Genomic DNA, 24,964 nt, shown 5'->3' with positions numbered 1-24,964 from the left:
ACCATGTCTGGCAAAATAGTATTTTCAGATTGTTTCATTTTCTGAGATCTTCTTTTTCCCCCTCCCCCTGTTCCTATTTCTTCTCCCCCTACTCTCCCTCCCCTCCCCATCCCTCTCCCCCTCCTCCTCTTTGGCCCCTTCTGCTGTCCCCACCCAACCCCACCACCACACACTCTGGGAATTTAACCCAGGGTTTATACATCTCACACTAGGAGGTACTGAGCCACAATTCCTCAGACGTCCAAGTTAAAGAAATAGGGTTTAAACAAACACTAATTACCTTTCATTGGGCTCTTTTCTAGAGGAATGGCTTCTTGTTGGAACCAAGCAAGGGCATCTTCTTCTCTACAGGATTCGGAAGGATGTTGGTGAGTCTCAAACGGAGCAACAGCTGTCTTGTGATGTGAATGAAAGCTTTAATTAGTTAGATTTACTAGTTAGCTAGTATATGGGTATGAGAACAGATTCTTAGCCATAAAGGGGTGACTAGGAGGGAGGTCTGTGGAGAAATAGGGAGAAACATGAGAATCTCCTGGGATCTCTTTTAATAAACGGTTTCCTAGCCTCTTCTGGTAGGTAGAGCTGAGTACCAGCCTCCTTCTTATTGAAGTTACTCACTACCTAATAAGAAATGTTTTTGATGGGATTAAGAATCCTGTATAAATGCTATATAGTGGTAGGCAAAAAGAACAGTAGCCATTGATGTGGCTTGCACTAACTTGTGAGGATAAGCTAGGAAGAGCGGATCTGGGGCTGTGCCCAGTTTTACTTCTTGGCTATGTGACTGGTGAAACCTTTCTGATACTAGCATTGTCGTTTGTAAACTTTGACAAAGTTGTTGGGAGCACCTAAAGCAATAGTAGGCTTGAAAAACCTTTGAAAATGAAAGTTCTTATTGTGACTTTGTCAGTAATAATGTAAACTAGTAACTAAAGTATTTGAAACATATTCTGCTAAAGACTGTTCCCCTTTCCTGGTTTTATATCTGTACTTTTCCTTATGGAAACTAGATGTTTGGGAAGCTGGAGAGCGCCTGACTGCAGCATGTGTCATGCAGCCTTATCAGTGTGTGTGTGTGTGTGTGTGTGTGTGTGTGTGTGTGCACACGTGTACTGCTGTGTCTTCATGTGTGTCTGTAATTATGTGCACATACATACATACCTGATCTCCTGGAGCTGGAGTTATAGGCGGTTGTCAGCTGGCAGACATGGATGTTGAGAAGGAAACTCCAGCCCTCTGCAAATGTAGCAAGTGCCTTAACCACAAGCCGTCTCTCCAGCCTCAGCAAGCACATTGTTTTGACTCTACTCTCTATTTCCTAAGTAATTTAGATTAAAACAGTCTTTCAAGCCAGGTGTGGTGACTTCATGCCTCTAATTGCAGCATGTAGAAAGCTGAGGCAGGAGGATTGCTGCAAATTCAAGACTAGCCTGGACTACATAGTTAGTTTCAGGTATGCAGGCCCATGGCTGTCTCAGGAAATGTATGTATGTTATTGAGGTATGAGATGCACTGACTGATTTTTTTTTTTTTTCATGGCATGTTAAGTTTTGCCCGAAAGACTAGATTTTCAGACCCCTTGGTATATTGAGTATAATTTTCTTATGTTTTGCTTTGCTGTTTTGTTTTTTGTTTCTTGTTTGTTTGTTTGTTTGTTTGTTTTGAGACAGGGTCTTGCTATGTAACCCTTGCTGCCTTGAGCTTACTTTGTAGACCAGGCTGACCTAAAACTCACAGAGATACACCTGCCTTTCCACTTGAGAAGGGAAACTGAAGCAGGAGGCAGATGGTGACATGAGGAGTTTGGGAAGAGGGAGGGAAAGCAGGAGAGTGAGTGGGTCCAAAGGTGATTCCAGGCAGACATGCCTTGGATGAGGCATGACTACAGGCAGCTGCAGGGACATCCAGGAAAGACATGTCAGAGAGACATTTCACTCCTTCCTGTCACAAGGCACTTGCCAAGAGGGGTGGCCAAGAGAAATCAGGGTTCTGCTTTCAGGCTCTCTAGCACTGAGCCAGGGTTGCTTTAATGGCCGTTTCCAGCCTCTGATACCTGCTCTGGGTACCCAGATAGCTACCACATCTCTTTTTAGAATGAACCAACTTCCCATCTACTATCATTTGAAAGAACCTGGAGGGTCCCTCTCCACAAATGTCAGACACATAGGGAACTCATCTTCTAGCTTCCCCTTGACACAAAGCAGCCTCAGACTCCACAGTGCACAACTGGAATGGCCAGTGAGCACAAGGCTCTGGATCACAGTCGCTGTGAAGCACAAGAACCAGGCCTGTCCAAGCTCTGGAGCCCCTGAGGTCTTATCCTTAAAGATTTTTCCATTGAGGTTGGGAATGACAGTAATGAGTGTGATGTTAAGTATTCTAGAATGGAATATGCTATTAGCTGGAAATTTGTGACTTGGTGAAACTATTTTTCCAGATGTTGGTACATAAAGTTTCAAATCATGTATGAGTAAAAGGGCCATCCAATGCGTCAGACAGATGGGGGCTCTTAATGTAACTGAAGGAAAAGTTCACTGGTATGTCTGAGGTTGAGCTCCCATTTGAGGAAACCCCCCTCAATACGTTTTGGTATATTATCAACAATGAAGATACAGTTACTTGAAAAAAACAGAATATTGCTCTTTTCCAGCTATATACATGTATGAACAGTTGTTTGTCAAACACTGGCTGTTCCATCAGACACCTCAAATATGATTTTGGAACGTGCCATAGTGCTACATACATGGAATCCTAACACCTTTGGAGGCTGAAACAGAAGGGCAAGCGCTCCAGACCATCCTAGCCTGGATAAGAAGGCCCTGTTTCTCAAATCCAATGAGACCATCCAAGGATAAACAAACCAGCCAATGAGGGGGCAGTGAGATGGTCCAGTGGGTGAAGTGCTTAGCTGATGACCCAAATTCAATCCCTGGAACCTGTATAAGGGGAGAAGGAAAGAACCAACTCCACAGTATTTTCCCCCCATGGCATATGTGTGTTCCTGCTTCTGGTAATAAAATAATATTAGGAAAAAGTGAAAACTCATTTGGCAATTCATGCTATAGTCCCTACACTCAAGAGGCTGAGGCAGGAAGAGTGCAGTGAGGTCAAGGGCAGTCTAGGCTATGTAGTAAAGTCTATGCACACACCCCTCCCTTCCCACCACCCCCTGCCCCACCCCCTGCCACCCTTTAGGCTACAGAGTAAGGCCTTTTCTTAGAAAAATGTGGGAATAGTAATACCAGCTCTTTGCGGTTAGTTGTGAGGTGATACAAAATACAGATTAAATCAACCCAGCACTTTATGTCTAGTCTGTGCCTCATAGTAGCTGTATCATTGCTCTCACTTTGATCAATAACTTCTACAGCTAAGTGTGTTCCCCAGCAACACTGGGCTCTTGTGTTTTTCTGGTGTTGACTGTCTTCCACTTTTTTGTAACAGTGCCAGCAGATGTAGCCTCACCTGAAAGCGGCAGTAAGTGTAGATGCATTCCCTGCTCTAGCTTGGAGATGGTGCTGTTTGCTCTGTCCTCGTGGTGCAGGATGTTTTGCTCCTGGGGTAGTTGTAGGTGCAAGTAGACTTTGTGCTGGATCTCAGGGCTTGGGCTCTCATGTTTGACCTCTCTTTACCCTCTTCCTACGAAGCACTTGGCCAAGGAATTTTGTGGGGTAAGATCTTCAGACTCCAGGTACCTTGCTGCATTGGGAAACATTGTGTGATCTTTTCTGCTGATGCCAAAGGTGCTTGAATCTCTCTGCTGTAACATTGGAGTTGAAAGCCACCTACAGTGCTCAGTAAAGACAGCTGCCTGTTTAGACCTCTGACTTGTAGTCTTTTAGGCGTTTTTAGAGATTTATCGGGAGTGCATATGATGCCATATTTTTGTTGTTTTAGGTGTATCTCTGTTGGGGACTACAGAGGTTTGTTTGTTTTCCGTAGGTTGTAACAGGTTTGAGGTAACACTAGAGAAGTCCAATAAGAACTTTTCCAAAAAGATCCAGCAGGTAAGTGGCCATGAAGATTGCTATAAGAATTATTTGGCTTCCGTGAGGTCTTGCTGTGTTAGTCTGCTTTTGATACTGTAATGCAATAACTGGAGCAGCCTACTTGAGGAAGAAGAGATTGACAGAGCTCACAATTCTAGAAGTTCAAGACTATGGTGCTGCCAGCATCTCAGCCATGATGAAGGCCTTATGACAGGACACATGCAACAAGGAAAGGTCACATTGTCAAACAGGAAGCCAGAGATGATTCTGAAAGAGACTTAACCTGTTCTAACAGCCTTACCTCTCTTGAGAACTAACTGAAGAACCCCATGAACACTAACCCACTTGCCTAGTTACCAGTGACCCATAGCCTTCCTACCGGGCCTTACCCCTTAATACCAACAGCCAGGCTCCCAACAAATGCATCACTACTGAGGGACACACTGAAGCCCTATCCAAAGATAGAACTTGATAATGTTATTTGATTCTGAATTCTTGTCTCTCCACCCCCTTTATCTAGGGAATCTCTGCCTATGGTCAAGTGCCTGAATCCTCTGTCACAAGCAGAAACCATGGTTACACATAAAAATAGTTCAGGTGTCTGTAACCAGTACAGACCCTTTAGTCTCACTTAGTCTTCTTGTTAAGTGAACTTTGTACACCTTACCAGAAATGTTTAATTGAATCTAATGATTTTCTGTTTTACAGATCCATGTGGTTTCCCAGTTTAAGATCCTAGTCAGCTTGTTAGGTAAGAAAAAGGGCTACATTTGTGTTTCCTGTGTTAATTCAGCAGTAGTTTACAATGAGCTGGTGTCTTCTAACCAGATTCAGCAGGGCATGTAGGTAATAAAGGCAGCATCTGCCATGAGGTTGACCTTTGTTCTTCAGTATTCTCTATTAGTGATTATCATGCCAAAATGTAGAAAGTAAGTGGTGTGCATCTGGTGACAGCATTGTGGGATCTGAGGAGTGGGAAGGGCTGACGCACTTCCACAGGAAGAGAGAAGTAGGCAGAAGTTCCCTGACTGGCAGGGGACAACTTAAGCAAGACCATCATGTGGCAGGTGCTCCTTGTGGCCTGACTTAGGACATGTGGTACAGAATGGCCCAAAACTAAGCAAGAGGCAGATGGGGCCAGAACTGTGAGAGCCCTGGTTTGCAAAGCCATAGTTCTGTACCAGGCAGCCACAGAAGCCAAAGACTAGAAGTTTATCTCAGGCCCTGTACTATTTAGCCAGAGGCTTAAACAGCAGAATCACTTTACACTTAGTTCCTGGATCTACAGTTAAACAATTACACATTAAATCTTCACCATAGGAAGCAGCTCTAGTTCAGATATCCTGATAGTCCTTCTGCCCAATTTTGGTTACCTAGTCAACTGAATGAAAGAGAGCTGGCAGTAAGATATTCTGAGAGACTGCACTCACATGCTGGTGCTGTTAGGGTATAATTGTTGTATTGTTAGTTGTTTTTAATCTCTCACAATGCCAAATTAAGCTTTATCAAAGGTTATATGAATATGAGAGTAATAGAGTAATACAGGGTCTAGTCTCTCCTGATTTGGGCACAAGCTGATGTCTCAGAACTGAGTGGGTCATGGGAGACGTCTGCATTACTTCATTGGTCTTGCTTAAGCAGAAATCCTTGTCATGGTTTATATAAAATCCAGAGAGGATTTCTTTTTTCTAACTAGAGCTTCCTAGCATATATAGCTCAGAAAGTTATTTCCTGGGTAAATCTGCTGACGAGTTTCCACGCCTGAGAAGGACAAGTGCAGTAGGCTGAAGTCAGCGCAGAGCAGAGTCGTAAGGGACAGAGCACCCGGGTCAGAGGATGTACCGATGAGAGTCCAGAGTGAGTTGTTGTTAGTGAAACTGGAGGTGCATCCTCACCCAGGGTCTACAGTTCTCTCCTTGTAGATGTTACACAGTTACTTCTTTTGGTTTTATCTTAGAGACTATGTTAAAGACGAGCTTAGTGACATTGTACTTCCTCTCAAACAGAGAACAACATTTATGTCCATGACTTACTGACATTTCAACAAATCACTACAGTTTCAAAGGCCAAGGGGGCATCGCTGTTCACCTGTGACCTCCAGGTAAGTGTGCTTAGGGACTCTGGCTTTGTGACCCCAGCATCACTGTGTTCCTACTACACCATGGAAGGACGGCTCTCACATCCAAACCTTGCAACCTTCAGAGAGAGTATTTTGCTTTGGATCTTATTAGATGAAGCATGAGATGCAAGACTTGCATTCCCCCATGTGCTAATTAAAACTCCAGATGTCTGTGTGTCAGAAGGGGACTAGCCAGAGGGAAAGACAGTTGTCAGATAAACATTAGTAGAAAAGCAAGACCTTAAACAGTATCATGAACTTGTTCGTGGTATTCAATTGACTTGTTCTAAGCATATTGCCATGGTGTTTTCTGTTTTCTTTTTTGTTTTTTTGTTTTTTTGTTTTGTTTTTTGTTTTTTGTTTTTCGAGACAGGGTTTCTCTGTGTAACCCTGGCTGTTCTGGAACTCACTCTGTAGACCAAGCTAGCTTCGAACTCTTGAACTCAGAAACCGGCCTGCCTTGGCCTCGCAAGTGCTGGGATTAAAGGCATGCGCCACCCACCGAGCGGCGCCATGTTGTTTTCATTAGGGAGTTTTCATTGTTCAAAAAAGACCTCTTGTTTCTGTCAATTCATCATCCTTCTGTCCTTTCGACTTCCTGGCTTCTTCTCAGCTGGGGTCACTGTTAGCTTTTGGTGGCTACCTTCCACTAGTTATTGCTCTGTGTTTGTGGGTTTTCTTTTCCCAGTTCTTCCTAAGAATCACAAGTGGGTCTGCTGTCACCAACTCATGACAGCCATGGGCAAGAAACATTTAAGGAAAAGTCAATTGTGGGAGAGAGCACAGTTATAGAATGGGAAATCTACTCTGGGTTTTGTTTCTGAATTGGAAATGTTCATGTAGAGAAGTAATCCTGAACCAGATGTGTCTAAGTATTTGACAGAGTGGTGTTCCTCCACCCAGCTTTGGCAGTGGGGCTTTAAGGTGCAGGGGATTTGCAGCTTTGCGTTCAAGCTGAGGTAGACCCTCTCCAGTCTGCTTGGCACTGTGCTATATGGAGTCACGAAATCCTCATTGGCTCGGTGTCTCTCCTCAGCACACTGAGACGGGAGAGGAGGTGTTGCGGATGTGTGTGGCGGTGAGGAAGAAGCTGCAGCTGTACTTCTGGAAGGACAGAGAATTCCATGAACTGCAGGTAAAGTGCACTGTGCCTGCTGTGTGGGCAGGGTGGGAGCTGGTGCTGTAGCTGGCCCAGAGCCTCCTGTTAGATGTAGTGAAGAACCCCAGCTTGAGGTTCTCCCCAGGCAGACACGGATGCAGGATGCAGAGTCCTGGGGCTTGCTGATTTGTGCCCACTGCTGTATAATTCCACAGCATCCCCGCACGCTTCTCTCTCCGCACCTCCGCACGCCTCTCTCTCTCTCTCTCTCTCTCTCTCTCTCTCTCTCTCTCTCTCTCTCATCTCTTTCTCTCTCTTATCTCTTCCAAGGGAGCCTTGACGCACTTTTTCCAGTTCCTGGGTGATTTATATTTTTACTAGAGTGACTCATATTGTTTATTGGTTGGTTGGTTTCTTTTGTTATTGTTTTGAGACAGGATCTCTATGTAACTCTAGATTTCCTGGAATTTGATATGTAGACCAGGCTGGCCTTGAACTCACAGAAATCTGCCTGCCTCTGCCTCCCAAGTACTGCGACTAAGCCCAGACCTGATTTTTTTTTTTTTGTTTTTGTTTTTGTTTTTTGAGACAGGGTTTCTCTGTGTAGCCCTGGCTGTCCTGGAACTCACTCTGTAGACCAGGCTGGCCTCGAACTCAGAAATCCGCCTGCCTCTGCTTCCCGAGTGCTGGGATTAAAGGCGTGTGCCACCACCGCCCGGCCTGATTTGTATTTTATTTATTTAATTCTTCAAGAATTGTGCTCTGGCCGGGCGGTGGTGGCGCACGCCTTTAATCCCAGCACTTGGGAGGCAGAGGCAGGCGGATTTCTGAGTTCGAGGCCAGCCTGGTCTACAGAGTGAGTTCCAGGACAGCCAGAGATACACAGAGAAACCCTGTCTCGAAAAAACTAAAAAAAAAAAAAAAAAAAAAAAGAATTGTGCTCTGGTGTGGGTAATGGAAGTAATATAACAGAAAACATGAATCCCATTCCACCCCGTTTTAACATCTTTTCAATTGAACTCATATTCTCTTTATTCAGGGAGACTTTAGTGTACCCGATGTGCCCAAGTCCATGGCATGGTGTGAAAATTCTATCTGCGTTGGCTTCAAGAGAGACTACTACCTGATCAGGGTAAAGCCTTCCATTTTTGCCACTCTCATCAGCTTGCCTTGGGCGAGTGACCATGAGTTTGCCTTGGCAGATGGTCATCGCTTGTGGACCATAGGCCTGGAGACCTCCTTAAGTAGAGCTTTGGGTATAACAGGGTTCCTGTTTATTTGTATAGCTGTGTGTGCGCACACACTTAGTGTTTCCACAAGTCAGGTGTTCATGTAACTGAAGCCAAACAGAATCAGTTCTCAGTTCTCTGCATTATTACCCACAGTATCTGATGACTGGGACAGGTCATTAGGGCTGCTGTTTGTCCATCTGTCCGGTTAGCATGCTCCCTATCTGTTACAGATCAAGCTGCTCAGGAATTATATATGAGTTTTAGTGTTAGCTTTCAAGTTCAAAATCTCTTGAGTTTATTTGTTTTCAGTTTGACCACTACTTTCAGAAGTTGAGTGGGTATACTATAGAAAATGTCAGTGAGAAAATAGAAGTACAGATTATTCAGATGCCACCCAATTCAGAAACAGTCTGTGCAGGTGAGGGGTGGAACCTTCTGTTTGATTCCCCAGCACCTCAAAAAGAAAAGAAAACACTAACTCTTTGCCTTTTGGTATATGAGCTTCTACCTTGCTTTTTAAAAACTAATACCTTGCTGGAGGCTGGAGATGGCTCAGTGGTTGAGAGCACTGACTACTTCTTTTCTGGGGTGTCCCAGGTTCAGTTCCCAGCACCCACCTGGTGACCAAACACTAGCTATAACTCCAGCTCCAGGGGATCTGATGCTTTCTTCTGGTCTCCATGGACACCAGGCACCCCTTATGGTACACAGACACAGGCTAAACACCCATACACATTAGAAAACATATCTTGCTATACAAATTGTTTTTATCACTTTTTTTTTCCTAATACAGAATGGTGAATAGCACAACATTGTCTTTTGACCTCTCGTGCATACTGTAGGTAGAAAAGATGAAATGCTGCTACTTCACAGAGTAACCTAAACCTCCTGGCTTCACCCTAGTCTTCTAACCCAGACTTGGCAGTTCTAGAAGCCTTCCTCCCTGCTCCCCATGGTATTAGCTCCTTATTGTTTATCTCGGCTGCTTCACTCCATGTTGTTTAGTTAGGGGATATTTTACTATTGCTAGTATTCAGGGTCAAAGTCCTGAAGGAGTCACTGCTCTCGCTGACAAGATACTAACAGTGCTGAGAGGAGTCTGTGGCAGGGCTTAAGGCTGGAGCAGGGGACTGGCCCTGGGACTCCTGAGGCTGGAGCAGGGGACTGGCCCTGTGTCTCCTGAGGCTGCTTCTGTCACACAGCAGCACCACCACTGAGCTACATCATCAGCCCCTTCTCTGTCTGAAGCATTCATTTTTCTGAGGGTGGCAAATCTTGCTTTAAGACCCTGGCATACATTAAATTCTGTTCTTTTTGTTGTATAATTCTGGGTTTTGACAGATATCTAGGGTTATGTAAAGAATTCCACAGTAACAATTCAAAGCAACTCTGTTACTCCCACCTTCCTTCCATCTGCCTCCCATCCAGCGTCTAGACTTCCACTGCCACTACCAATGGTGTGTTCTTTGTCTCTTAAGTTTTGTTTTTTTTGTAGATTGTCATATAAACAGAGTTGTATCAAATGGAGATGTCTACTTACCACAGTACATTTGAGATTCATCTGTGTTTGTGTATCAGTGATTGCTGTTTTTCACAGATGAGTAGGATTTGTGACATGAATGGACTGGAGTTTGTTAATTTACCTGTCAGTTGATGGATACACTTGCTCCCCATTTTTAGCAGTTCTGAATAAAGCTGCTATAAACATTTGTATTTACTGGTTTGTATAGGTGTAAATTTTATTTCCCTGGACAATAACTGGGAGTGGTATTGCTGGATCCTATGGCATGTTGTGTTAGCTTTACAAAAGGCTTGCATATAAACTGTCTGTATCACATTGCATTTCTACCAGCAGCAATAGCAGTATTCTATATTGTAGCACCTAGGTGCCAGGCAAGTGCTTGTCTTCATTATTTGAAAACTCATATTACACTGTGGTAAAGATTGTCATAACAAATACCATGTTCATATCAAATAAGGAACATTATTGACCTCTCTGGTTTGGGTTTTAAGTGGATTTTCCCAGGCTGCATTCATGCCTGTCTGGGGACTGCTGGGTGACTCCCCTCATGTCTTCCTGCAGGTGGATGGAAAGGGGTCCATCAAAGAGCTCTTCCCAACCGGAAAGCAGCTGGAGCCCTTAGTTGCCCCTCTGGCAGATGGAAAAGTAGCCGTGGGTCAGGATGATCTGACTGTGGTGCTCAACGAGGAAGGCATCTGCACTCAGAAATGTGCCCTGAACTGGACAGACATCCCAGTGGCCATGGGTAAGGCCGACAGTAGCTTTGTCATTTGGGTGGGGCGTGTGTCATCCCTGCAGAATTAGTTCTATCATGGCTCTGGCAGACAACCTACCTTCCTCTACTCATACCCAGCACAACCTTCTGCCCCACTTTTTTTGTTTCTCTGTGTAGCCCTGGCTGTTTTGGAACTGACTCTATAGACCAGGCTGTCGTTGAACCCAGAGATCTGCTTGCCTCTGTTTCCTGAGTGCTGGGATTAGAGGTGTACACCAGCACCTAAGTTCCCGTTCTTTGAAGTAAACACTTTTAGGGATATTACAGATGGAATAATCTGGAGTTTTCTGGAAGTTGAGTTTTGCTTCAGAGGGGGAGGAATGTACAAGACAATTTCAGGAAGTGGTTGTCTCCGCCACTTCCGCTTCTTTGTTTCTTTTCGTTTGTCTTCCTGTTAGTGGTATTTATTAGCTCCTTTCCCAGACAGTCTACATTGGGAAAGTCATTGCTTATCCCTCTACTATGTATAATTTAGAAGGGCAGGTTCTTTTCATAGTGGAGTTTTCTAAGCCTGTCTTAGGCCCCTTTTCCTTTGCAGTAGTATTTTCTGGAAGCATGTAACATTCTTGATGCATTTTCTTTGCATAGAAATACAAATGTGGTTAATGCCTTCTATACCAAGAAACTCTAGCTTGTAAGAAAAGAGTTGCATTTCAGATGAAGAATCAAGACACACATGGTTGTGTTAGAATTCAGTAGTTCACAGAGAGGGAAATTTGATTGTCTAATTGGCCATGAAGATGATGCCCTGCACAGGTAAGATTGGACTAGGCAGACAGGAAGTCTGGAATATGATCTGAGGAACAGTTCCTTTACAGCCTGGGTGGACAGAACAGGGTGAAAACTGAATGAGATGCAGAAGGCAAGCTGGCAGTAAGTGAAAGGATGTGCAGAGCTGACCAGCTCAGCAGGCAGTCTGAATTGTGCAGGAATTAGGGAGGCCAGCTGTCAGAGGCCTATGGGATGGACCAGAAGGCTGGTAGAGTTTTAGGTAGAATTTCTTGATAAAGCACTGTTCTGGGTCTGGAGAGAGAGCTCTGTGTAAAGAGCACTTGCTGCTCTTTGAGGGAGCCAGAGTTTGGTTCCTAGTACTCTAGTCCAGTGGGTTACAGCTGTCTGTAACTTCAGCTCTAGGGGATCTAGCACCCTCCTTGGGTTTCCATGGATACATATAAACAAACAAACAAACAAACAAACAAAACCTTTTAGAGCTAGAGAGATGACTCAGAGGTTAAGAGCATTGGTTGCTCTTCCAGAGGTCCTGAGTTCCATTCCCAGCAACCACATGGTAGCTCATAACCTATAATGAGATCTGGTGCCCTCTTCTGGCATGCAAGCATACATTCAGGCAGAATAACAAATAAGTAAATAAATAAATAAATAAATAAATAAATAAATAAATAAAGTATATATAATAAATAAATACTTATTTTTTAAAAAAAAAAAAACCAAACCTTTTAAAGCAACAGTGTATTCTTAGCAAACCACTAGCTTTCACCAGTCTGAAAGCTAAGGTTGTTCTCAGATAGCGTCTGATGTCTGGAGCACTTTCCCAGCTTTGTTGTCATCTGCCTTCCTGTGGCCCCCGAATCAAAGATAGCTTTACTCATGATTTCTTTTGTTTTATAACTAATAACATCTCAGGTAATCACACTCACAGTGGGACACAGTATTTATGGAAACTTGAATACATGTTCCCAGGCCATAGTCTCTCCTATTTGGCTCCAGAATAAGCTCTCTCTACTCCATTTGGGATGAGAACTGTTTCTGTCGACAGTACCACTGACAGAGTTGCACCTGCAGTGTCCGTGTTTATAAGGTTTTGCAGTTGGATTAAAGTAGTGTATAAGCAGTAAATTTATTTCAGTCAGCATAAAGTAAGCTGGTCCTTATTCAGTCTTAGAGGTTCTAAGTTTTTATATATCTTCAAAGACATATTTTCTGTTGCCCACATTCATGTTACATCTCCCTTACCACACAGCTTCCCAGAGGAGGGCTTGTATGGCAAAGCTGTTAGGCTGTTTTGCATACTGATCTTAGCACTTCTATAGATTCTCTGCTTCGCCAGCACACTAAGCTAGATTGTTCCATTCCTGTTACAGAGTACAGAAAAGAACGGGTGGATATGGAAGGCATTCTTTTCAGAAAGTCAAGGTATAGTCGTGGTAGTGAGTGAGTACTTATAGTCTCCCACCTGTCATTAGGCCTTGCCTCCCAACCCCAGTGCATGAAGGATTCAGTGTCTAGTGTGTGAGTGTTAGAAAAGACAGGAACATTCCAGCTGTAGCAGCCATCAAGTGGAGTTTTGCATCCTTTCTCTGAAAATCTCAAGCAGAGACTTTACCAAGTGTAGGGAAGGGAAAAAAGAACTGCCTTTCTCCTTCTCTCTCTGGGAGAGTGCAGGGCAGTTCTGTAGCCCTCTCCTGCTGCTGCTGCTGCTGCTGCACTGGCAGGACAGCTGCACCCTACTGACCTGGCTTTGTGACAGATGAGAAAGAAGCACAGGAACCTTTTAAAGGGATATCGTGGGAGCTGGTCCTGCTATGTTAGCAAAGCAAATATAGCTCTGCTATGCAAGAGATGTCTTTTGATATCACTCAAGCAAACAGTAGTCTTCAGTGGTGAGTTACAGTGAAGAATCCTCCTGTTTTAGTGCTTGACTTGAGGATTTTTTTTTTTTTTGAGATCCATTTACCAACTAAATCCAAGCCCATCCTTAACCCAAAGCCTTCACCAGTACCCCAGCTCAGCGTGTCCTCTCTTGCAGAGCACCAGCCTCCATACATCATTGCAGTGTTGCCACGATACGTGGAGATCCGAACACTTGAACCGAGGCTTCTGGTCCAGAGCATTGAGTTGCAAAGGCCCCGCTTCATTACATCAGGGGGGTAAGGAGTTTCCCTCTTCACTGTGGCTGCTGTGTTGTTCCCAGGTCCCTGTATCATCGTAAATCCCATGCCCACTTACCTTCTTCCTTCTCCAGATCAAACATTATCTATGTGGCCAGCAATCATTTTGTTTGGAGACTCATTCCTGTCCCCATGGCAACCCAAATCCAGCAGCTTCTCCAGGACAAGCAGTTTGAATTGGCTCTGCAGCTAGCGGTAAGTCTTGTTCCTTAGATTTGGGAAGCAGCCTTCGTTCCTCATCATTTTTAAAGTAGCTGAACTCATATAGAGATTGGTATTTAGACTGTATTTAGATCTATATTTATATGAATGAAGAGTAAGCTGGGAAGCCTGGAGGCCTTGATTCAGGGTTTGAGACCACCTTCATGCATCTATGTAAATAAGTGATTTACCTTGTTGACCTATTCAAGTGTAAAGTGGATGTCAATTATAATGGTGTCTCCTAGAAAGTAATAAAAGAGTAATAAAATGCTTTAGAACAATTAAAGACAATGCATACGTAAACAAATGTCGTAATACTGTCTAGCTGAATGTAGCCACTAGAGGGTCCTCAGTTCTTTCATCAGTGAATTCTGTTGACATGTTTAAGCCTTCAGTCTCTGGAACTGCCTCGCTTCTTACGTTGAACCTTACATTGAACAGCTGCAGCCCTCTGTTTACTGTGGCCACTGGGCCAGTCAGCTTTTCGCTGTCACAACAGACAACTTGGAAAAAGGAGTGTTTATTTACCTTACATTTTCCAAGATCCAGAGTCCAAATGGCATAGTGCTCCATGACAAGGGCCACTCTTGGCTTTGATACCTCCCACAATGAACAGGAGCACAAGGGCGTGCAATCAGGTCCACCACGAGCAGACGAGAGGGGCCAGGGCTCCTTTCAGAACAGCCTCTCAAGAATGTCCTTTGTCCCTAGTGACGAGGAAACCTTCCATACGCCCTGCTTCTTAAAGGCCACCCTGCTTCTCGGTATTGCCACCTAGGAAACAAATTCCCAACAGTGGGATCTACTGAGAGACAAACCAGATCTGTGCAGACACTCTCCTTTGTGTTCATGTGGACTGTGGTTCCCAGCAAGGCAGCATCTTGTTCCATTTTCTCTCCCATTGCTGGTGATTTTCCCCTTTGTAATTTTTGAGACAAGGCTGTGTAGCCCATGCCAGTCTCAATCCTATGGCAGTCTTCCTGCCTCACCTTGCAAGTTCTGGAGTACAGGCACACACTGACACATGTGGTTTATGTGATATTTTTTAGTTTCTGCAGAGAGTGGATTTGATTTCTAGAAATGACCATAAGTCTCTGAACTTAAACTGGGCAGTGCTAATCAAAGAGGTCTTGATGATGATAATAGTAAGCTTGATTCCTACAAACTGCCTCTGAAGGAAGAGTAACAATCATCTTTAATTACTTATGGTGGCTGCCTTTGTGTGTGTGTACATGTATGTATACTGGTACACATCGCCAATGTGTACACATCTGGAGGCTAGAGGCCAGCCATCCACCTTGTTCCCTCCCATCCTCTCCCCACCACACCCCTCCAGAGTGTCTCAATGGGACCTAGGGCTTATCAGTTAGGCCAATCTGTCTAGCCATAGAGCCCTAGGAAGCCTCTTCTCCGCCTCCCCAGTGCTGAGCTGAGATTGCATGTGTTTTAGGGATCTCACTTGGGTCCTTGTGCTTGTCATGCAAACACTTTATGACTGGGTTATTTTTCCAGCCCATGCTGGCTGTTTTAAAAGCACCTTTTATTTTGCATGTGTAAATTTTGTAATTAGATTAGAAGTCTCACTTCAAAATGCTATTTTTTTTTAAGCCTTTCTACACGTATATATTGTATATTAACTATATCGCCTTTTCTCTCTATCCTGCCTTTTCTCCAAGACCCTTCCCTTCGACTGGTCCACTTTTCCCTTCAGACAGTTTTGCTTCTACTTTAATGTTTCTGTGTGTGTGTGTGTGTGTGTGTGTGTGTGTGTGTATAAGAGCACTGACTGTTCTTCCAGAGGTTCTGAGTTCAATTCACAACAACTACGTGATGGCTCACAGCCATCTGTAATGAGATCCAGTGCTCTCTTGTGGTGTGTCTGAAGACAGCTACAGTGTATTCACATAGGTAAAGTAAATAAATAATAATAAAAAGTGTAGTAGGAACCACAAATGAGGTAAAAAGGTTTATTTTCTTTTTGAGGCTGGCATAACTCAGTTGCCTAAGGTATGGGTATGATGGGATGGCCTGCCTGTAATTTCAGCCTTGGAAAGTGGAGACAGATCATCCCAGAGCAAACTGGCTAGCATGACTATCCCTACCAGCTAGCTCTGGGTCTGACTGAGAGACCCTGACTGATTGAGTAAGGTGGAAGAGTGATTGAAGATGATTCCCTGCTTCAGCTTAGTATATGTCACATTGCGTGCGCGCACACACACCCACATACACACACACAAATATGGAAAAAGAAAGAAAAGTGAAAACAATCTCTAGGATGTTTGGAGTTACACTGACTTTCTTTATTCAAAATGGCTTCAGTTTGGTTCCTTCCTACAGACTATATAGACCAGGTTGTCCTTGAACTCACAGAGATCCCATTGCCTCTGCCTCCCAAGTGCTGGTATTAAAGGGGTCACCAACAGGTTTTCTTTTAAATGTAACCCAACAGGTTTTCTTTTAAATGTAACCTTAGGTGTGATGAGATTTGGCCAGCTTTCCATTAATGCCCTTTTATGTGGGAACAGGATCAAATATGGCATTCATGCTCATTTAGTTAGCATATATCCTCTAGGCTGTGCAGTGTCTTCCTCTTTCCTTGTCATGGCCTTAATAGATTTCAGGGGCACTAGTTAGGCACTTTGTAGGAGACCTAGTGAATTTTCATTACATAGTTACTTAACAGTGTGAGGAGAAGATTGCTGGGCACCCTCTCCTGCACTTCCAGGTACCAGGCATCTGTGTGACATATACTCATGCATGTAGGCAAACACTCATAAAATAAAAATGATTTTTTAAAATTAATGTAACTAAAGGGCTGGAGAGCTGGCTCTTAGGTTAAAAGCATTGACTGTTCTTGCAGAGGACCTAACCTGGATTACTAGCAGTCATAAGACAGCTCACAACTATCTGTAACTCCAGTTCCAGGGCAATCTGACACTCTCTTCTGGTCTCCATGGGCACTGCACACATGTGGTACAGAGACATATATGCAGGCAAAACCCCTACATACATAAAATTAGATATTATTTTAATTATGTAACCATGTTTTAGTGTAGTTGTTTGAAGAAGTAAAAGGTTTTACTAGAAGGTAGATTGTCTGGCAGTCTGCATGGGTGGATACCAGGTTGCCCTTGTATGTTGTACTACCTGTGCTTTCTAGGGTGGTTTACCACCTAGAATGGGCAAAGCAAATATCTGAGAGTGAATGAGCTTTTATTTCTTTTGTCTTTTCTTAGGAAATGAAAGATGACTCAGACAGTGAAAAGCAGCAGCAAATCCATCACATTAAGAACTTGTATGCCTTCAACCTCTTCTGCCAAAAGCGCTTTGATGAGTCCATGCAGGTCTTTGCTAAACTTGGCACAGGTAACAAGCAGGTGTGGCTTTGGGCTTCAAGATATGAGACCTCAGCTTCTGCCCCAGCCATCATGTCTGCTTTTTATTGCTGCACTTCCCTTGCCGTGACAGACTTATCCCTATGGAATCGTGAGCCAAATAAGTCTCTCCTTCTGTAAGTTGCCTTGGTTATGTAACAGCATTAGGAGAGTAACTAGTCTAGCCTGCCAGAGATCATGCAAAGCGCTGGGCTCCCTGCTTCCATTTTCTCCTCTACAAATCATGCTCATAAAAGAGGCATAACGATAGTGCTCCCCTAGAGTATCCTGTGGAGGCTAAGTGAGGTGACTGAACAGCGCAGAACACTGCACTGTGTGTCTGCTGCTGCTACTACATCCATTTGCACTGTGTGTCTGCTGCTGTTACTACATCCATTTGGCTTCCACACCCTTTTGTTGTCCTCTTCTCCTTGCCTTCTCCCCATATTTGTCCTTGGCCAGTAACTTGGGTTCTTGGTTATGAATAATGGAGATGAGTTCTGAGTAATTTACTAGAGTCTGATCAATTGAACAGGGTTGAATGAATTATTAGGTGGGTATTACAGGGGCCCATAAAATTGATAGGTCAACTTGTTTTGTTTTGTTTTGTTTTGTTTTTCGAGACAGCATTTCTCTGTGTAGCCCTGACTGTCCTGAAACTTGCTCTTTAGACCATGCTTGCCTCAAACTCACTGAGATCCCCCTGCCTCTGTCTCTGTCTTTGCCTCTCTAGTGCTGGGATTAAAGATATGCACAACCACTGCTGCCGCCCTTTGGGTCAATCTTTCATGGTACCAAAGGAAACTCTGGAGGCCTTCAAAGCACGAAGATGGACAGAAATTAGTTTGTAGTCACAACAGACTGGGTTACCTTCCTTCCTTCAACACAACCGCTTCATTAGCTGTTGCCCCTACCGTCTTCATTGTACTTCACCCCTGTGAAAGTCACTCCCTATCAATTTATTAGTTGCTAGCACCAAAGCTCTTCAGCTAGACTGTCTTTTTCAAGGCAGCTCACTGTCATGGCTGACTAGTTGATGCTGTCTGAGTCCTGGGTCCTCAGTCCTTCCTAGTGACTCTTCATGGAGCTGATCAAGTGTCTTGCACAACAGCTGGCTTTTCCCAGAGGGTGTAATCTAGGACACCCAGGTAGAACCTCAGTGCCTTTGTAAGGACAGTGCCTCCTGTATTCTGTTGATTTACAGTGGTCATTACAGGTTTAAGACAAAGAAAAGCAGATTCCTCCTGAGGAAGAGGAGTGTATACAAGGACTGTGTGGGATGGATGTGTGCCACACTGCCCCTCAGCATCTGTACCTTCTCAGGGTCTAGGGATCTGTTCACCAGGATGAGGTTCTGGTCCCATTCCCATCCTGTGGTAGTGTAGAGAAGGAGGGTTGGTCCCCTGGTTCTGAAAACTAAGGTAGTCCTCCAGCCACAAACACAGTTTGCAAGAAGGAACTCCCCAAACAGAAGCGGTTTGCTGTTGAAAAGGGAAGTGGGACTAGAGAAACGGCTCGGTCAGATTTCAGGAGCTGTTACAAGCATGAGGGCCTGAGATCAGTCCACCGAGGCCAAGGGCAGTGGTTACGGTTTTCTGTAATCCCAGTGCTGAGGCATGGAGACAGATGCCTTTTGTGTTTGGTATTGACTGCATCTGTGCTGGCACCTTTCCCAGGTAGCTTAACTTAGCAGAAAATGTGTCCTTGAAGCTGGCAACCAGCTGCAATTTGCATTAAAGTGGCATTTGTGTGGATTTTCTGTTTCTTTTCGGTCTAGTGTGGCTACAGCGTTCATTTTTAGTTGAGAGCCAGCTTGCTGTCCGTCATTTCAAAACATTAGTGATCTGGGAGACAATACCCAGAGACCAGTATGACTGTTGCCTACACATACGCTAATTCTCACTATTAGCCAGGCTCCAGGGAAGAATATTATAGGCTGAGGGAGCAGCCAGCACATGTACATGAAGTGGAAAGAGTGCCTGGGAATTCAGGAACTGGCCAGCCAGCACAGTGGGTAGAGCTGCCTGACATCCTTTCTCTGAATGAGCTATATTTTTTACTTGTTCTCCTGTGTCTGTGTCCTCAGTTTTGTTTGTGTTGCATAACCCTGGACTCAGAACCCTCTCCTAACTGTTGGCAGTGCCAGCTCTGCCACCTCAGTGCTGGGATGTCTAGGATAATACATTATCTCACAGGTACACAGAGTGCTTGCATGTGAAGCTACTCAGTTAAACACTTGGGGGTCGGTGCATGGTGGTAGAGTTCTCCAGGAGCAGGAAGACTAAGGGAGGTCAGACATGGTGACTCAACCTGTGGGTTGTCTCAGCACCTGGGAAGTTGAGATAATATGATTGTACAAAGCCATCCTGGACTACATAGTTATTCTAGGCAAGCCTGACACATAGTTTGAGACCTGATCTCAACAACCAAACAAATGTAAGAAAGAAGAGGTAGACTAGGCCCTGAAGAGTGAGAAGGAAACTGGAATGTGAAGGAAGCATGGAGATACACTCCCATCCTGTGTCCAGTTACCTGTGAGCCCAGTGCGCCATTTGGTGGTGTATGGTAGGTAGATTGTTGAGGGCCATCAGCCACAGTCGACCGGGTTCACTTGAAAAAGAGGCTGGGAATGGAAGAGGGACAGGAGGGCGGGAAGAGATGAAGCCAGGACAAAGGCTTCTGATAGATGGCTCAATGCTTTAATGTTCAGCTTCTAATTTAAAGGGGATAACCCACCCCCACCCCCAGAGTTCCTTCTTGCTGCAGCCTGCTGGGGGTGAGCGGAAACCATCCTGCTGGAGGTGAGAGGAATCCACACTTAATTGCGGGCCGGAGATTTCAAGGCAAGCTCAGCAGGCAATCTGTTCTTCTCAGCTTGTGTACCAGGCTACAGGGCAGCCAAGGAGGCACCAAGGCAGGCAATGCCTCCAGAGTCCTGTTGTTTGGTCTATTGTGGTAAACAAGGTCTCTCAGGCCCGCTCAAGGCTGGGGGAAGGGCACAGTAGATCATGCCAGAAAGATACATTGGAGCTAGATTTCAAAGAACCTTGAAGGCCACAAAGGAGCTTAGCGTTTGATAGACATAAGGTGACATTCGAAGGCCTTTTGGTTTTGTACTGGTAGAATTTGAGCCTGGGCTTTGAATCCCTGAGCTGCCCCCATCATGGGCAGCCTCTCATCACAGGTGTTTAGAAGAATGTTGGTGGGCATAGCTGTGGGTGCAGGAGACGGATGAAGGCCGTGTGTTCACTTACAGTTCTCCACAGCTGCCCATCTCCTGAGCCCGTGCTTTGGTGGGGCTCCATGGAGCACTGCCAGCTGCTCCACTCAGTTGTCCATTCTTGTCAGTGCTTTGACAGATTCCCGATCCTAAGGAGCAGGGTCTCCTTAGATGAGTCAGTTACCATGACATGGAGTTAAGTAGGTTCTGGGAGCCTCATGGGAAGACTTGCCTTCCAGTCAGCTTGCCAAGGACTTGTGTCCATTATGGGGGAAGTGGCCTTTCCTGCTCTGACATTTTATCTTTCTCTTGTTTTCTCTTTTCTTTTCTTTCTTTCTCTCATTTTTTGTTTGTTTTGTTGTTTTTTTCAAGATAGAGTTTCTCTGTGTATCCCTGGCTGTCTTGAAGCTCATGTAGACTAGGCTGGCCTCAAACTCACAGAGGTCTGCCCTTCCTCTACCTCCTGAGCTGACATTTTCTAAAGGAAAACAAAGCATAAATTGTTAGCACAAAGGTTTTAAGAATGGGAGAGAGATCTATTAAGAAATCTTGATCCAAGTTTATCAGCTCATTTTATCCCTCTTCATATACATGTTTTCCACATGTACACATTTTTAACAGAATCATGATCATAATGTCACAACATACTTCTTGTGTATACTTCATAATTACAGTGTGCATTATATCGTAATACTCTAAATCAGCTGAAGTAAACATACTTTATTCTGCTATTGAAGAACTTACACATTGTTTCCAAAATTGAAGTTATAAACAATATGCCTCTTTCATACACACTATGGCTATATACTAAAGGTATATACTAAGGGTAAAAAGAAAAAATTTATTTGACATTGGATTTTTATTAATTGTGTTGACTGTTAATATATTTCCTTACATTAAATATCACTTTGAAAAATTACTCTGTGTATGTGTGTGTGTGTGCGCGCGTGCACAAGTTTGTTAGCCTTTTTCACTTAAATATCAGTTTTTTCATGCAAATTTTGAAACATTTGCTTCTTTTAGATAGTTGTTATATAGTCCTAATCCTGTGTGTCTGTGAGTCATGCCATTTTTGTGACATTTTAATGAAATGCATGTACAGTGTTCAGGTCATAACTAGGTGACTTATTAAGTTTTTCTGTACTTAGACTCATTCCTTGGGGTAAGGGGTAATCCAGGCATGCTTATGCATACCTGTAGTTGTAGCATTTGGGAGGCAGAGGCAGAAGGATTGCCACAAATCTGAGGCCAGCCTGGTTTATGTAATAAAGCCCAGACCAGCTAGGGTTACACAGACCCTGTCTCAAAACAAACACACAAACACACAAAAAAAGAAACAACAAACCATCAGTCTAGGATTTACTTTGCTATCATACAGTCATGTTGTATTTTGTCCCTAAACTTCTGGGTTCCTGTCCTAAAGACATATGCTTTCCTTTCTTACAGATCCCACCCACGTGATGGGCTTGTACCCTGACCTACTGCCCACGGACTACAGGAAGCAGCTGCAGTACCCCAACCCGCTGCCCACACTCTCTGGTGCTGAACTGGAGAAGGCTCACTTAGCTCTCATTGACTACCTGACGCAGGTAGGCCTCACACAGGCACACGGAGCCTCTGCCTCAGGTCCATCATTGCTCCGCTGTGGCAGCAGGAGGGCCGTGGGAAGTCCATAAGTGAGTGCTGTGGAAGTTGGAGTGGGCCGTCTTCTGCTACCTCCAACTCAATAGTACCATTGAACTTTGTTATTTGTATAAATTCTTTGAGAGTTTCATACAATGTATTTTGATCATTTTTACCTTAACTCCTTCCAAACCTCCTCCTAATTTTGTGTCCTGTTTTAGAAAAAATAACCTAAAAATCCAGTTTTTGCTGTCTATATACTTCCCAGGTGTGGAACCATCCTCTGGGGCCACACCTTTAAAAAATCTTTAACTGACACACTCCTTTAGAAGCCACTGGCTATCCATAGCTCCTTGGTTAAGGGTGGGGGCTGTTTTGTTTTGTTTAAACCAAATCTTCATATCAGGAAGCATATTCACAGTAATTTATATGACCTAAAAGGAGTAAATTTTAATTTTAAGAACTTTTTCATGCCATACATAATTGTGGGGGAAATGCCTATAGTTTAGGAAACATAGAAAATAGAAACCAAAGGGCCACAGTGGCACCAACCTTTAATCCCAGCACTTGGGAGGCAGAGGCAGGCAGATCTCTGTGAGTTCAAGACCAGCCTGATCTACAGAGTGAGCTCTGGACCATCAGAGCTACACACCGAAACCTTGTCTCTAAAACAAACAAAAAGTATAAGCCAGAGAAGTCACCAACACTTTAGCACTGTTTGTTTAGTTTCTTATGTGTATTCATGAGCTAGCTTCTTTCTGTTTGATTTAGGATTCATTTTATGTGTGTGGCTGTTTTGTTGACATGTGTGTCAGTGTAGCACATGTATTCCTGCGTTAGCAGAGGATAGAAGAGCATCACATCCTCTGGAACAGGAGTTACACGCAGTTGTGAACTGCCATATGGATACTGAGAGTCAAACCCAAGTCCTCTGAAGGAGAGCCAGTGCTCTGACCACTGAACCATCTTTCCAGCCTGTTCTGATATTTATTCATTTCTTTATTACAAATGAAAATCAAAGTATATTTTCTGTTTTACAGTTTATAGCTTGAAATTTAGCCATATATTGGGAAAATCCTTCCTTGTCAATAGTTAGTTTTCTATATGTTTATGGTCTGATTTTTTTCAGTTTACTATTATGGACAGATAATATGAAAGTTTAAAGTCAGCACCACAACTTACCTGTCTATAAAGCTTCAGTTTTCTGAGATAGGATCTCATGTAGCCCAGGCTGCCTTGAACTCCGTATGTAGCTAAGCGTGACCTTAAACTTCTAATCCTTCATTCCTAAGTGCTGGGAAATGGACACGTGTACAACTCTACCCCCAGTGTATGTGATGCTGGGGTGTGTGCCTTGCAGACAAGTACTCACCAGCTGAATTGTATTACCAGCCCTCCTTAAAGCTTCTTAACTCACAATTCCTTACAAATAGTTTCTGTTTATTTCCTGTGTATACGCTCATGTCAGAGACTCTATAGCTGTTGTTTCAGGTATCCCTTTAGCCTCTGAAAAGCATCCCTAGGAAAATTGTAATGCTGCATTTCACTGCTGCTTCAGGATCAGTGAATGTCAGCTGTCCTGACCAGACATCTCAGCCTTGGTGTGCCCTTGACTTTGCGCTCCAGGTGCCTAGCTATGACTGGCAGTCTGCAAGGAGCACACAGGCTGTCTCTTGTTCACACTTTGGAGCCCTGGGGCAAGTATAGACAGTTCCTGGGATATAATATTTCTAGAAGCCTATGGCCCTTTGCTTTCTGCCATCTCAGCTTTAGGAAACAGAGCACACAGCCGGGCTGTGGTGGCGCACGCCTTTAATCCCAGCACTTGGGAGGCAGAGGCAGGTGGATTTCTGAGTTCAAGGCTGGCCTGGTCTACAGAGTGAATTCCAGGACAGCCAGAGCTACACAGAGAAACCCTGTCTCGAAAAACTAAAAAAAAAAAAAAAAAAAGGAAACAGAACACACTTCTTCCTTGGTTCTCAGTAACCTTCAGGATGCATGACATTAAGCAGCACTAGTGTTTTGACAAATGAGACCATGACCTTCAGAAGACAAAGAGAAGTACATGAAGATTATGCTTTTGTTGGTTTATTTGTGTTGAAATGGGATCTCACTGTATTGGCTAAACTGAGTTTAAATTTATGATCTTCCCCACTCAGCCTTTTGAGAAGCTAGGATTACTGGCCTGTGCCTCCAAGCCCAGCTAGGTGAGGTTTTAGAATAGTCAAAGCTAATCTAGGGAACAAGTGTTCGTGTGTTTGGGGCAGGGGATGGGAGGGTGTTGGGATGTTGCTTCATGGTAAAGTGCTTGCCCGGCATATGCAAAGCCCTGGGTTGCATCTCTAGCACTGCAGAAACAAAGCAGAGGAAGTCACTGTTATCACTGGGTCTGTGGCAATGTGATAGTCATGTCTTTTGATCTCTGGCGAAACATTAATCCTGCTATGAGATGTGTTGTCCAGGGTGTGGACAAGAGCTGATTTGGGAGCATTCAGAATTGATTTGGGAGCATTCAGAATTAATTCGGGTGATGAAGGAAGACCTAGTCCTGGCCTTGACCCTATGTTCTTGCAATTTTCAGAAACGGAGCCAGTTGGTAAAGAAGCTGAATGACTCAGATCACCAGTCCAGCACCTCCCCACTCATGGAAGGCACTCCCACCATCAAGTCCAAGAAGAAGTTACTACAAATCATCGACACCACTCTGCTCAAGTGCTACCTCCATGTGAGTTGCTGTAGCATGCCAGCCCCTTACCCTCAAACTTTAAGGATATTCTAGGGAGCTCTGTGGGAGACCAGCACTATCAAGAGTAAGATTTTAGATGAAGGAGAGTTCCTAGCCTTTGCCTGATATCTTTGTGTTTCTTTTGATGAAGAGGATATGTCAGGATATTCATTTAGGGG

At 44.1% G+C, this 24,964-nt stretch overlaps 1 protein-coding gene across 2 annotated transcripts in view; it reads left to right on the top strand.

Annotated features, from left to right (window-relative positions):
* Vps39 (VPS39 subunit of HOPS complex) overlaps positions 1–24,964 on the top strand; it is a 36,150-nt gene that overhangs the window by 2,821 nt on the left and 8,365 nt on the right. Inside the window, exons 2-13 of one of the 2 annotated variants that reach the window (XM_028766938.1) lie at positions 303–368; positions 3,940–4,004; positions 4,695–4,737; positions 5,993–6,087; positions 7,142–7,240; positions 8,244–8,336; positions 10,520–10,703; positions 13,501–13,621; positions 13,717–13,837; positions 17,080–17,209; positions 21,884–22,026; positions 24,642–24,785. In XM_028766938.1, coding sequence (XP_028622771.1) covers positions 303–368; positions 3,940–4,004; positions 4,695–4,737; positions 5,993–6,087; positions 7,142–7,240; positions 8,244–8,336; positions 10,520–10,703; positions 13,501–13,621; positions 13,717–13,837; positions 17,080–17,209; positions 21,884–22,026; positions 24,642–24,785 — 1,304 coding nt within the window. The remainder of the gene's footprint in view (positions 1–302; positions 369–3,939; positions 4,005–4,694; positions 4,738–5,992; positions 6,088–7,141; positions 7,241–8,243; positions 8,337–10,519; positions 10,704–13,500; positions 13,622–13,716; positions 13,838–17,079; positions 17,210–21,883; positions 22,027–24,641; positions 24,786–24,964) is intronic. The other variant, XM_028766939.1, reaches the window with a different exon arrangement.

This window comes from Grammomys surdaster, unplaced genomic scaffold (assembly GCF_004785775.1).
Source record: "Grammomys surdaster isolate TR1022 unplaced genomic scaffold, NIH_TR_1.0 170, whole genome shotgun sequence".
Lineage (NCBI taxonomy): Eukaryota > Metazoa > Chordata > Mammalia > Rodentia > Muridae > Grammomys > Grammomys surdaster.
Note: the sequence above shows the minus strand (reverse complement) of the source record. Positions and strands in the feature narration are given on the sequence as shown.